The 14,082-nt window shown below is 42.7% G+C and overlaps 1 protein-coding gene across 1 annotated transcript in view; it reads right to left on the bottom strand.

The window, feature by feature from the left end:
* FNDC1 (fibronectin type III domain containing 1) overlaps positions 1-14,082 on the bottom strand; it is a 68,054-nt gene that overhangs the window by 41,627 nt on the left and 12,345 nt on the right. The window contains exons 6-11 of the mRNA XM_066616159.1: positions 10,323-13,487; positions 8,491-8,609; positions 8,283-8,394; positions 7,535-7,894; positions 2,748-2,813; positions 428-595 (exon numbers count right to left, since the gene is read on the bottom strand). Of these exons, the coding sequence (XP_066472256.1) occupies positions 428-595; positions 2,748-2,813; positions 7,535-7,894; positions 8,283-8,394; positions 8,491-8,609; positions 10,323-13,487 (3,990 nt within the window). The remainder of the gene's footprint in view (positions 1-427; positions 596-2,747; positions 2,814-7,534; positions 7,895-8,282; positions 8,395-8,490; positions 8,610-10,322; positions 13,488-14,082) is intronic.

Genomic DNA, 14,082 nt, shown 5'->3' with positions numbered 1-14,082 from the left:
AGAACATTCAATTGCTTGACAGAAATGAGATGAACATAGAGTCAGTCTCCACTGCTAAAACGTACCCTGCCAAGTGTCATCTAAGGACTGGAAAACAGACATTCTATAACATTGTCCCCTCCCACCCCTAGCCTCCCTGCCAAGCCATCATCAGTCACCACTGTCAAAAACTAGAAGACACAAACTGTCCAGCTGAGTGAGAGGGGATGTCCTGCCTCCCAAAGACAAAAAATATTGGATGCTTTCTGTTCTTGATTGCTTAGTAGCACACTTCGAGGAGAACCACATTCCCCATGTCTGCTGCAGGATCTTTTGTGGTGATGGGGGCAAGAGGGCTTCCCCCAGATGACAGTTATCATTTCTGCTTTTTCAACAAGCATGAATACTTATTTTAGAAAAATAGTTCCCAATTGGATTTTGAACGTACCAGTAAACCGTTTCTTTCCAGCAGCATCATATTCTGATAGAGGATCCGAGCCAGCAACACTGAATTCAGGAAAGCTGATATCAGAAATTGCTTCTGTGGTGGTAGTTGTAGCAATGGTGGTAGTGGTGGTGGTGGTGGAAGGCAACGTGGTCTCAAAAAATTCATAATCTAGACAAGAGAAGAAATGAGGAGCATCAGATCTTCTTCAGACATTAATATTCCTAAGGAATGGTCTGTGGGCACATGACCCTTCTTGCTGCCGTTAAGCAGGTCCAGTTTGGTCAGTGCCTGGATTGGTGACTACCTGGCAACCCAAGGTAAACCACCTTAAGCTCCATGATGGAAGAATGGCAGAATATAAATGTAATAGAAAAATAAGTATGGAAGGATGAAGCATATAGGGTTCCCAGCTCACTCTAGTGCTGTATAATGGCCAAATGACATAGAACGCTACCACATCATTGGCCCTTGCATGCTCATTTAACTACTGTAAATCGCAGCCCTAGGGTCAAGACCATTTTAACCCTTTATCCCCAAGCCATTTTGCCTCGGACACATTCATTGCAAACCAAGGGCCAATGATGTTCTTAATCTCCATCTTGTTTGTTCTAACACTCAAGGAGGTCAGCTGTTTGCAAAACACTTCTTCAGTTGTATTAGTACTATATTCTCTCACATCGTGATTGCAAGTGGAACTACTTAGGAGCACAGCAGTCCAGATCTGGATTTTCCGTTAAGTGCTCTTGCTAAGCACTCATCCCTGTGAGCCATGGGCCACTGGAATGCTACAAGCAACTGCAATGGGGTGAGGTTTCTGGGTATGTCGCCCAGCTATGGCATCACAGGACAGCAAAATATTACGAGGGATAGTCAGCAATGCAGCTAGCCTGCCTCTTGCTAAATAAGGTAGCCAAAGCTGGGTGGGAGCCACAAAAAGGAAGGGATCAGATGCAGAGGGGGTGGGCAGAGACAAGGAGGAGAGGACAGAAGCGGAACAGGCAGGAGGGAGCAGAGAAAGAGGCGAGAAGCTGAAGGACAACAAGAAGGCAAGTCAAGAGACAGAAGTGGAAGATGAGGCAAGACCTACCAAAGGAAGCGATGCGAGGAGAAGACAGGAGGCAAAAGGAACAAGCAGTGACAGCAAGAGGAGAGGAACTGCAGAGAGAGAAAAGCAAAGGCACACAAGCAGTGAGGGGAAAGTGGAGGCAAATGCAGGGGGAGGAATGCAAAGGAGCAAATCCTGGGGCAAGAAGGAAAAGGGGAGAAGAGGCACAGGCAACCTAGTTGGAGCATCTGCCAGTCCCTGTCCCAGTCCCCACTTGGGTTGCAATTCCACAAGGCCAGTGGCATCCCATAGGCAGGAAGGACACTAACCTCTGAGCTCCCAGGCAGGGATTGTCGTGAGACAAGACCAGCTCATCTACCCCAGATGATCTCCTCTTGCGCTGATTTGCAGCATCAGTGCACTGGATAGCCCAATAATAAACCCTTCCTTGCAGTAACTGTCTGACTCCTGGCCTTCTTATATTTTGTTCCCATTCCCCTATGGATCTCTCCTTCTTTGGGGGGTGGAGGGTGGGGAAGGCGCCTCCCTGGTGCCCACAATCCCTGAGGCAGTCTACATATTTGGGTTTTCCTAATGGGAAAAGAGTCTCCATTCCTTGGGCTGAATTTTGTTTGCTGTTGAGGTGAACTAACAAGGCAAATGTGGAATTCAGGTCTGTAATATAAGAAAGTTACAAAAAGGAAATATGCCCTACGTGATCATTAGGCAATTCCAGTCACACAACCTCTCATCGAACCTACCTCACAGGGCTGTTGTGACAATAACATGGTGATGGAAATGTACATGCCCTGAGTTTCTCAGAAGAAAGGTAGGATATAAATGCTACTGCCAACAACAGTAATAAACATCACTCAGCCAACATGGTCACTCTCCTGCAGTCTGTCCCTGACCCTCCCAGGTAGTCTTCTTTGCAGCCAAGTTCTGGCTGGCAGAAAAGCATTGGGAAAGCAGGGTTATGGAAGTGTCTATCAACTATCCCTTTTGCTGTTAAAATCAGACCCCAATTCTCTTACTACATGAATGGGGCAGCCCTGTGTTTAAATACATACATTTGCTGCTTTCACTTCTAATGTGAGTCTGAGAGTACTGAGAACAGCAAGACAAATATTCTTTTCTAGATCTATTTAGGCTTGTGTATTGAGGAGAGGCTTTCAGAACACAAGTGCCTCCTGGAGACATAATGCTGGGAGATGGCAAGAAAGAAAAGTAACCCAAATTCTTCAAAAAAAAAAGCTTTCACAACCAAGTCAGTACCTTCATCATAGACCACATAGGACTCTGTAGTTCCTGCCACATCTGCATCAAGCCCTGAGAATGTATCTGCAAAGGGAAGAATGCAGCCAATGAAACCAGTTCCCTTTTGCCCTATGCCTTTATCCACGAGTTTCAAAGTAACCATCTGAGGTCCTTGTGTGCTAATGAACCAAACAATAACAATCATTCTAAACGTTACAACGACCATTGAAATAAAGGGAGTTTAGAGTTTGCCATTGAAACATTGGGGCACACACAATTTAGGTTGACCTCTGGAGCAGGTCTCATATCAGCTGTCCCAAAAACAGCTTCTCCAACGCATATCACAAAGCATCACTCACACAGTGAGCAGCGTTTGGAAGGTACATGAATATGCACTACTACAATGACATATAAATGTGCTCACATGTATAATCATAGTACTCTGTACATGTGTTTGTGTGTGCATGTGAGAGAGCAGATGTCTTCTGTTCCTGTGGACCAGAATCTGGTTTCCAGAGTGTTGCAAGTTTACAGATTCCTCAAGATAGTTCCATGTATTCTATTCCTGAAAAGGACAAACTACATGTTGTAACAAACACATACTTTGACCCTGTGTGTTTGTTTTTCCTAATATAAATAGCAACTGCAAGGGGGAAATCTGAATCAAGATAAGACATGGGGAAAGTGGGGCTATAGCCCTTTCCTGCCACAATAATTCTGTTCCAGATTGTGCCCCCCAATGCCTGCTCTTTTTCCCAAGAGAGAAGCACTAATTGGCACTAATGGAATCTTCTTCCGTGGCAAATGCCAGTTGAGTGTTTGGGGGGGGGGGTCGGGTCTAACGTAGATTGGGACCATGGCAGGGATGAGATTAAAACCTCAGTCTCCCTATGGGCCAAGTCCACAAGTTTAACTTAATCCAACTGCTATTTAACTTTAAAAAAATCAGCAATAAGCATTAAGCACATGCATACTGTAACATGTAGTTTGGCTTTATAAAAATATCCTTTTTTATATATAGATTATATATATCCTATAGATATATAGGATAAAATATCCTTTTTTATATATAGATTGCTATTTATACAAACTATTTTAAAGCATTAATCATATATACTATTCTGTAAGAAATACAATTCTACAGGATATTTACACATCTGATAGAAACAGCCAAGTAATATGTCATGTTCTTTTCTCTTGTGGTGCTATCCTATTACACTTTAAAACCCTCATTTATCGTCTTTATGGCAGCTCTTCATTTAAAAAAGAAGACATTAAAGACCATCTGTCAACTGTTAGTAAAATGTTATTAATCTGGCAAAACTAATGATCAATACCCAGCTGACCAATCTCAATCTTCTTACCACAACCAGTACCAATTCTCAGGTTATGCCCTTACATTTCAGCTCTTGCAAAAGTGGTCTAACTAATGCATCTGTCGTTTCCGTGCCAAAGTGAATCTTGGGGGGAAATTAGAAAAAAAATTGCTAATTCTTGTTTTCTACAGAAGTACTGCCAGTATTTCTTCTTCAGACCATATTAAGCACATCATTTTTCATCCGATGACTATCAGTTAATAAAGCACTCCCACAAGCTTGCAAAAGTTCCAGTGGGCTTCAATCCAGTGGAGTGTAAAAATGCAAAGAATTCACCCCCAAAACCAAAAAAATTATAGCGTCTGTTTTACTTTTCTTTTTCAAAATTCAACAGTCAGGAAATGACTGAAGCTGAGATACGCAGAAAATATGGAAATATTGGTCCTTTAATACTTTCAAGCTTATTACTGTTCCTCAGGTTTATAGGCCTATATTTTTCAGTAATGTGATAGCAGCAGTTATAAAAGTGGCTTTTAATGGCTTTGTTGACTGTAGTGCTTCAAAGAAATTGAGCTGTCTGGAGTTTCACTGCCACATAAGCCTGGGCTCCTTGTGCATTCTCGGACTGTAAAACAGAACCAAATCTGGCAAACTCATCTTTATAAATCCTGAAGGGAAGACTTTGGGGCAAAGAGTTAGCAGAACCCACAGCAGCATTCCTCACAACACGTTTTCTTGATCCAGTTTCAAAACAACAAAAAATGTAGTCAATATATAGTTTCCTGACAAATAATAGAGTATTCTGCTGAACACACTGCTGTGATTTTCCCACTATGGGATGTAGCAGGATATGCCAAAATTGGCAGGCTTGTATTTACTCCATCCGAAAAGCAATATATGTAAAACAAGGATGAACTGGTCTTCACAATGTGATGTCACCCAGTTGCAACTAAAGAAGTACCAACAGAATTGCTTTCTCACAAGGCTCTCCTGAGTGGCTGCTCTGCTGCTTTTGGCATTCAGCCAGCCAAAAGTCCAGAGGAGCTGGAGAAAAAAACTGGTCTTTGATGGAAATGTTCATAATGCTCAAGGTTGGATTGTTATAGCTCAGGTGTTTCAGGAGGTATGTGGTAGAAATCATGCAGGCAGCAGCCTTATTTCCATCTGGCAGGGGAGCCCATGAAATCTTGGACTTTTGAACAGGAACAGCTGTTTTTATGCAGTGCATCTGCCTCTCTGTAGCTTTGCTTTGTCCCATGAAAGATATTGTGTGAAGAGCAATATGTGCCAGAGCAGCTGGAGAAGTGGTGACTGGAAAGAAAAGAGAGATCAAATTTCAAAATATTACTTAGGCAGAGATCTGAAGCACACGTACTTGGGACTAAAGAAGTCTTTGCATGCATATTCACTGACTTCGGTATCAGGGCTAGTTCCATGTACTCATGGATCACAACTCTGTAGCACAGTGCTGTCCTCCACACTGAGAATCACATAGATGTTTACTGAACGGTGGAAGTACATGTGTGAATCGGACCCCACATGGAAGCTGAGGCCAGAGCCAAAAACGAGAGAGGGGAAATATGAGATTAGATTTTGGGCTCTTCTCAGCAAAGCTCAAAACTTCAAGTACAGGGGGACACTGCATCAGTGAATCCTGTACCCACGGTTTCAGTTAACCGTGCACTGGATCTGCGCCCCCCCCCCACAACCCCTCTGGAGGTTTTACTGAGGCCCACAGAGGCTGTGTGCATTTGTCTGCAGCCTCTGCAGGCTTCAGAATTGCCATTTGAGCCAAAAAAGCAACTTCCGGTATTCTCAAGAAACCAGAAGTGACATTTTTATGCCTTATAAAGCATTCTGAGGCCCGAGGAAGCCCCTGGAGGGGCCTGTTTCCCATAGGATACAGGATCCCATAGGATATGTATCCCATAGGATACATATGGATAGGAAATTCCTATCCATAACATCTGTACTCCAGATAAATAAATGGGCAAATGAGTGAATGCACCAGGGCACTGTTCTTTTTATTTGACCCCTTTGTATCCTTCATGGTATGAATGGTGAAACTGGGGAGAAATATTTCAAAAAGCAATCTGCTAGGCAGGAAGAAGGGGCAGCTCCCTGGAAAAATAGCAGAAATTTCTTGAAAGTTATTATTAACAGTATTTATATACCGCTTTTCAACTAAAGTGCATTAAAAAGTTCACTGGACTGTAGACAATTGGGACTTCATTCAGTATCATCATCACCATCACCATCAAATACATATTACTCACCTACTACAATTTTGACAGAAGGAGGCTTCAGGTCTCCTTGCTTTCTTGCTGAAGTACTGGTTCCTTTTTCAAGCACACTGTCAGCAGCCCATCCTTTCACTTCAGCCTTTGCAGCCCAAATACTCCTGATTCCGCTCTTATTACATGGCATTAAATCCACCTGAAGGCCTTTTCTGCAGGGAATGTCTGAAAGTATTTCATCACCCAACTGCTGAATTAATGTTGCCATTTTATGATGTAGCATTCCACGGAGATGGTGTTGAATGACCTTAGATCTGATATCATTCATGTGATGACAAGGCAAGGTGCATTCAGTGCCCCAGCAGTCCACTCAGAAAAAGGTTTAACTTCCGAACAACATAGAGGGGAACTGAGGAACCCTCAATGAGTCCATCCAGACAATCGTTTATCAAATGATATCACAGCATGCTTATGAACCATAAGCTGGTCACCAAACGATGAGGAAGTTCTGACCATACGTCTAAATCTAGGGAAACAGGGTTGATTCTACTTGCTTCTTGGGATGACAATACATCCAACCAATTTACTAAGCCATTAGAGATATATTATGCTAGTTTACCTCTTGGTAAGCAGTTTCCTACATTCATACCAAAAGAACAATATGGAAAGCAGCATTAGACATTGCGGCAGTGTCAAGAACAGAGCACAACACAGAGGCTGTTTGAACCGGCCTCTATATAACAATGTGTGAATCCCGCCTTTATCCCACTGTCAACAGAGCTGAAAGGCCTGCATTTCATCTCCACCTGCCAACTCAATACTAATTAGATGCAAGTCCATTATTCAACATGTGGATGTAGTGATTTGCAAAACATTCTATTCTTTTAACTCAAAACCAGAAGGACCTTTCTCCCAGCTCCAAAGAGCGACATGCTGCATTCATCTCTAAAAGTCTAAAAGGAAGACTGTTGGTTTGTTTTCCAGTTTTGCTAATACAAACCCCCGCCCCAACTTCTCAAGAGTACAACAGAAACCATAGATACTTGTAAAAGGCAAAGGGCAAGCCTCTTACTAGCTGCTTGCTTCAAATAATAAATAAGTGGAGGCATCATCAACAATCTGCATCTTATCTATTTTGTCTGCACTGCAACAAGAAATCTTTATTTAAACATGAAAACCTTGTCTCTGTTGCACCACTTTTATCACTGAGTCACAGACACCATTAATGCATAGCTAAACTAAAATGTGATACCTTCAGAATTGCATTCAGGAAGACCATTACGACCTAAGACAAGATTCCCCTCTTCATCATAATCTGCATAGGTGCCAGGGGGGCAGGTAGGTGATGGTTTCTCTGTTGGAGACTCAGTAGTTGTTGGTTCAGGAGTGGTAGTGGTGGTGGTAGTAGTGGTGGTGGTGGTAGTGGTGGTGGTGGTAGCAGGAGTGGTTGTAGCCGGAGTGGTTGTTTTTTTAACCATTTCAAGACCAATCAGTGGCTTCCCTCCAAGGCTTATTATTGGTTTATCCTGTGCATTTGCTACGGGTTTACTAAATCTTCCATGTCCAAACAAAGGCAAACCATCAGGGCTTACCACAGGAGCGCCCTTAGAATCTAAATGAAGAAAATAAGATGTAATCTTCCTTTAAATATGGTTAATGCCACAAGTTTTCCAAGAAACTTCCAAAAACTTTCAAGCACTTGACTATACCCACTATTGGTGGGTACCCACCATATGCACTATTCAGAAGACTTTAGAATGCACTTTCCACTATCAGGGGACAATAGCAATTCCCAACCCCAGGGCATATTCAACTTTTTAAAGAATCATCTGGAACTTCACCTGCCCTGTCCTGCCCTGTAATAGCTTATATTTGCTGAATACAAATATAAAATCCAAGAAAAATGTGTAAAGTAAACAGTCGGGTCTTTTTGCCCAAGGGATCCACATTAGGCCTCAAAGCTTTCACATTCTGTTAACCAAGTAATATATTTGGCTTACCAACAATAGTACGCCCATCTCCTCCTAATTTTACTCGAAGAGGTTTTCCTTGTGAATCTTGGAGGTACCTTCCTTCAACATTCAGCACCAGGCCTCGGTCAAGATCTACAATCTAAAGGCAATGTGTGGATTGAAAGGTTCTTCAACATGAAAAAGTATTTAATTAAATCTTATAAGCATGCTACATTTTCAAATAAAGCCACCATACCCACTTTATTCCTTGTGGACCATTTATTATTTTCTGTCCATTTCGTTTTCCATTACCACCAGGTGCTATTTTACTATTTAGATCTGGGTTTGTTGTTAGATTGGGTCGGCCACCATTCCCTGCAATACACATGGCACACGACATGAAACCTTTATCACCTTGTCTGTTCAGCGAAACTGCTTTGCACAACATTCATACATTCACATATTTTTAACTGGTTGCAATGCAGGGTAAAAACAACTACTATAAATCATGCTGCGACAACAGTAAGTTTTAATAGTGACATGCAACTGTGGCTTAGATTAGAATAAACTAGTGCAGTGGTTCTCAAACTGGTGGGTCACGACCCACCAGTTTGTGAAATGATTCCCCCGTCCCTTTAAGGGGTGGGGGAAGGAAGCATTGACGCAATCCCCAGGATTGCATCACTAAGGGGGGGGCAAGGGGGTGCTTTGCACTTACATCAAGAAGGCAGGGCTGCAGCAGGAGGTGAATGTCCACTAAAAGCGAGTGCAAAGCACATCTGTTTTGCAGGAGGTGCTTTGCACCCACTTTTAGCAAACGTTCCAAGCATTGGGGAGAGCTGTGCAGGGCTCCCCGCACTTCCTGCAGCCTGCTGCAGCCCTGCCTACATAAGGTTAGTGCAAAGCACCCCCCCTTGCCTCCCTTAGCGATGCGATCCTGGGGATCGTGTCGCTGCCCTAGCCGCTCCCCCGCAAGAACTTACTGAGGGAGTAAAGCTCCCTCAAAGTTTGAGAACCTCTGAGCTAGTGATACGTTAAGCACATTGCCACAGCAGGTTTATGATCTGAACTATCATCAGAGCTTTCCAAAAAGTATATTACTACTATTATGTAACTAAGGACTTGCCAACACATTATATTTATGTAGTGGCAATTCTTATCTCATAGTAAATTTCACCAGTGGATTATATATCACTATAATTCTACTTGCTCCATAGTTAAGCAGAATTCAAACAGTACAGGCAGCTCTTGACTAACGTGGACTTAATTTGCCCATTTTGGAAATAGAGCAATTTGCACATTAACAGGGATGTGCCCAAGTCACTAAACTCAACTTGCGAGTTGAGACATGAGTCACCGACCACGTGACTTGGCTCGAGAGTCATAGCACGCACCCGTCACAACTGAAGTTGAAAAATTTCAAGTTCTTCAAATCACAAGAACTTGAGCAAAAATGCACAGAAAAAAAGAAGGTGGTGGTGGAGTGTGTAAGTCAGGGGAAGGGGCCCACACCCAACACGAGGCTTCTTGATTCTGTGTTGGCTAAAGAGCTGATGCAGAGTCAAGTAGCCCCATTGTAGGGCTGCTTCCCTTACTCAGGGGAAGATGCTTCAGCTGATGAGCTGTTGCCGGCTGGCCAATGGTGCTCAAGAAGCCACAGTAGCCATTTTGGCGTTGCGGCAGCCCTGCGCACCGGGCAGCTCAGGATTGGGCTGTAAGACATCTAAAGAAGATACTGAATATCCACCAATTTGTGAGTAATTCTATTTACTACTAGGTTCAATTGAATCATCTTCCTCAGCAATTCTAGGATAATGTACTTACCAACTACTGAGGCATGATAGAAGGATTGGCAGACTACTAACACTCATTTTTGGAAAGGAAATTGTGCAGAGAATGAAAAGGATCTATCACTTTCAGTGAAATAACAGAACTGACAGATACTTCCAGATGAAAATTGCACTGGTGGGACCTTATAGCGTAATGTTTGGGAACTTCTTATGATTAATATTTCCTTTGTAAGCTAATTGCGGAGACGGAACCTTCAGATAACAAACAACAACAAAGTCATCAAACAAAACACATTACCTTGTCTATGAGCAAACTTAGCCTGCTGTCGTTGAGAAGGTTTTGATAATCTTGAGTTCTGTATTCGTTGACTGGGAGACTCTGAGGGAGAGGATAAAGAATGCACTGGAGAAGCAGAGTGGGTAGGATGGAGCTGAGAAGAGACAGAAGTGGATCCAGAGGAGCGTGGTGAAGCCAGCCTTACTTTAGGAACAGTATTCAATTTGTTAGGCAATTGAGAAAGCCTGGAAGTAGATCTATCCAATTGCACAGCCTTTGATGTTTTGGATGTGGGATTTTCTTCCTCCTCCTCTTTTTGTCTGTGCTCTTTGTGAGGCAAAACAGAGCTTGCTGATTTACCTTTCTCAACAGCAACATTATTATTCAGGTTTTTACTACCTCTAGAATTAGAGGAAGATGGCCGTATCGCCGCTGATGTGGGATTTTCCTCTGTTTCTGACTGATCATAACCTTCATAATCATCATCATTGTTTGAAAGTGTCAGGTGCTCTCTGGAGGTAGATGTTCTTGAAGGAAGTTCGACTTTTGCTGAAACTGGCTGAAAGAGCCCATGCTTTTTCGTTGCCTGGGATGCTGTCCTAGTAGGGACTCTGGATCCAGATGGATGACGAGACACCGAAGGATGAGTCTGTCTCAAAGAAGTTGAGGATGCTTTTGAAAATAAAGATGTTTCTCTGTTCTGTTGATGGTCTTGGACTGGGTCCCTGACAGAGGTAGATCCTGACTGAACATATTGAGATTGATGGGAAGATGTAGGCGATTTATATGCATCAGTCATATCTTCACTAGAAGCAGTCACCTTGGGTGCAATACGTTTTCCTGGCAACAAATTTAACCCTCTGGAGGAGGTTAAAGTATCACGCTGTGCTGACAATCTTTCACCAGATTTACTTGCTTGGGAATTAGAGTGCTTTGAAGAACTAGTACTTCCCTTAGACAAGGATGTTGGTATTCTTCTAGATCCAGAGACATCTTTGGCAGGTACTGATTCTGAATGAGAGACTCTTTGTTCTCTTTTATCACCTCCCTGTTTATAATAGTCTTCTTCCAAATTTTTACTGTCTTTATCCTCCACATTTGCATTGCTTTGGAGGGATGTCACTGCGAGGTGGCTTTTTGAATTTAATGAGGGTGGATGTTGAGACCAATCAGTTATTGCTTTTTGAGAACTGCTAGTTTCTGGATGAAGAGTTTGCCGAGATAAAGCGTGAGAACTTCGTCCTAACGTTTTCTTAGACAAAGGTGAAGTATGTTGTGACTTAGGAGATGTCATCTTGCTCTCGAGATCATCAGGCTGATATCTGGAAGCAGAAGATTGTAAAGATGCCTTTTCCACAGAAGTCCTTGATAAAGAATCAGTGGATGAGGCTGAGCTTCTAGACCTTGAACTCTGACCATTTGCTAATGGATGAGAAACACTAGAACTGGAGTGTTGGTTTGTTCTGCTTGAGGAGGGATATTGGCGAGATTCTGAAGACAGCGATTCAGAGTGTTGAACTTTACCTGAGGAATCTGTTTTTGTAGTTGTCTCTTCCCTGTCTTTGCTAAGGCTTTCTTCATTAGTGTTTATAGGATTAGATTTTTCAGTCGGTGCAACTCTGTGATGAATCCTAGATTCAGTCAGAGTTCTTCTTCTGGAATTCTCCAATGAAGAAGACTGTCTAGAAAAGGATGGTGGATAACTATGGGGAAGAGTTGGTGGCAGAGGGCTTTCGTCTTCATCCTCCAGTTCTTTACGTTTATCAGTACTGGAACTGGACTTCTGACTACCTGATGCTAACCGTGAACTGGCCTGAGGATTAACCTTTGAGGACTGTGTAGTTGAGGGGGCTTTTGAAGGTTGCATCCTGGTATCATGAATACTACTGGCTTTGCTTGCGAATCTGTTGGCTGTAAGAGCCGATCTGTATTTGAACAAATTAAAGCGTTCAGAGACAGACTGACCTGAAGATGGCCTAGAACTAATTCGAGGAGAAGACGACCCTGGTCTGTTCTCCTCATCTTCTCTTTCATTGCTTTCACTATCATTGTTATCAGAACCACCCCTTCCGTTGGACTTCTGCTTTACAGAAGATGAGACATGCGAATGAGGTAATGTATGGGTAGCAGCAGCAGAAACAGCAGAAGTGATAACTCGGTGATCTCTTAGCGCATGACGATTGGCATGTGAGAGAGGCTTTGTTTGCGTAGATGGAAATGAACCACCTTGAGGAGGAGAAGGTCTGGGATTTGGTTTTTGCTCCCTTTTTTCTGCTTCTCTACTCTTATAATTGTCAAGAGTATCACCAGTATCAGAAGGAACTAGTTTATAAGAGGGATGGCGTGAATGGCTTTGAGAATGTGTAGTTGAGGACGACATCAGAGACTTAGTTGGTACGGAAGGGGAAAGCAATTTGGGGGGATGACTCTGTACTACTTTCCCAGATCCTGAAGGCTGTTGATCTGAACGTAAAATAAGATGGGGGTCTTCTGGAGATTTAAGGGAAATTATTGGCATTTCCTCCAAACTGTCAGCGTGATCATTACCTACATCATCAACAGGTAAATTACCTACTTTGGGGGAAGAAGGGAGGTTAGAGCTGTCCTGCTTTAGATTCTTTCTCTCATTTTCTTTGTGCTTATGAGTGGAAGAAGATGCTGTTGAAGGGGTGTGTGATAAAGAGGAGGACAGTGTTGACTTGTGCTTGTCAGTACTTGTTTGTTCAGTCCTTATTGATGTGCGTGACCTAAGAGGTGTTCTACCTGAGGAAACAACAGAATGCGAAGATTTAACAGGGAAGTGTGGCCTGACACTGCTCTTAGGATCCTGAGTTTTGGGCTGTGTGGTTGGTGTTTCATTGGCGGAAGAGTGGTCACCAGTATCTTCTGAGGAATGAGACTCAGTTTTCAGCTCTGCATCCTTTCTAGAAGACAGCTGGGATTTTTTGGGCATTCCATTACCACCTGAGAATTTATTCTTTAGGTCAGAAAAAGAACTTTTGGACTCTCTACCACCATGAAAACTAGATGAACGACCAGAAGTATGTTTAGACGATGGTGTGAGCTTTTGAGTTGAGGCAGAAGCGGTTTGAGAGGGGGAAGAAGGCACAGTATTCCCAGATGTTTTAGGCTCCAACTTCTCCTCAGTGTGTCTTTGTTGATTAGCCTTCGATTCCTCTATACTGGCTGCAAATAGAAAGAGAGATGGTATAGAAATCTGTAAAACAGTTTTTAAAATTTTTTTCAGCAAATCTGAACAATTTTTTAAAAAAATTGTGCCTAAGGAAACTCATTCTGGCAGCTGGTCAACACTATGCATTTAATTACTAAGCTGATAAAATACTCATGGTATGTATCCTGAATCCAAATCACTTTTTCATACAGCCATGGAATTAAAAGTGGAAATGAATACTGTATAAACAAATACTCAGAACTGGCCACATTTTAAATCTGAAACTTTAAATTGAAATTTGACTTTGCATTTTGGATGCAAAATTTTAGCTCAGAACATGAATGCTTAAGATTTGCAGGCACTGCTTTATTGTTTTGATTTTGGTGGGTTTCAGATATGAAATATCATAAACGGTCAACTGTTTAGTACAGGAGGCCCTCCTTATCTGTGGGGGTTGCGTTCCCCCACGGATATGGAAAACTGCAGACACTGAAACCTGTAAACCCCCCACCCCCCACCCTCTGAAACCAACTGGACCTGGGCTCCAGCTGGGCCTGGAAGGTTTTTGAGGCCTGCAGAGGCCGCATGTGATTGCCTGCAGCCGCTGCA

Source organism: Tiliqua scincoides, chromosome 1, assembly GCF_035046505.1.
Source record: "Tiliqua scincoides isolate rTilSci1 chromosome 1, rTilSci1.hap2, whole genome shotgun sequence".
Classification (NCBI taxonomy): Eukaryota; Metazoa; Chordata; class Lepidosauria; order Squamata; family Scincidae; genus Tiliqua; species Tiliqua scincoides.
This window is presented reverse-complemented; position numbering and strand designations above follow the sequence as displayed.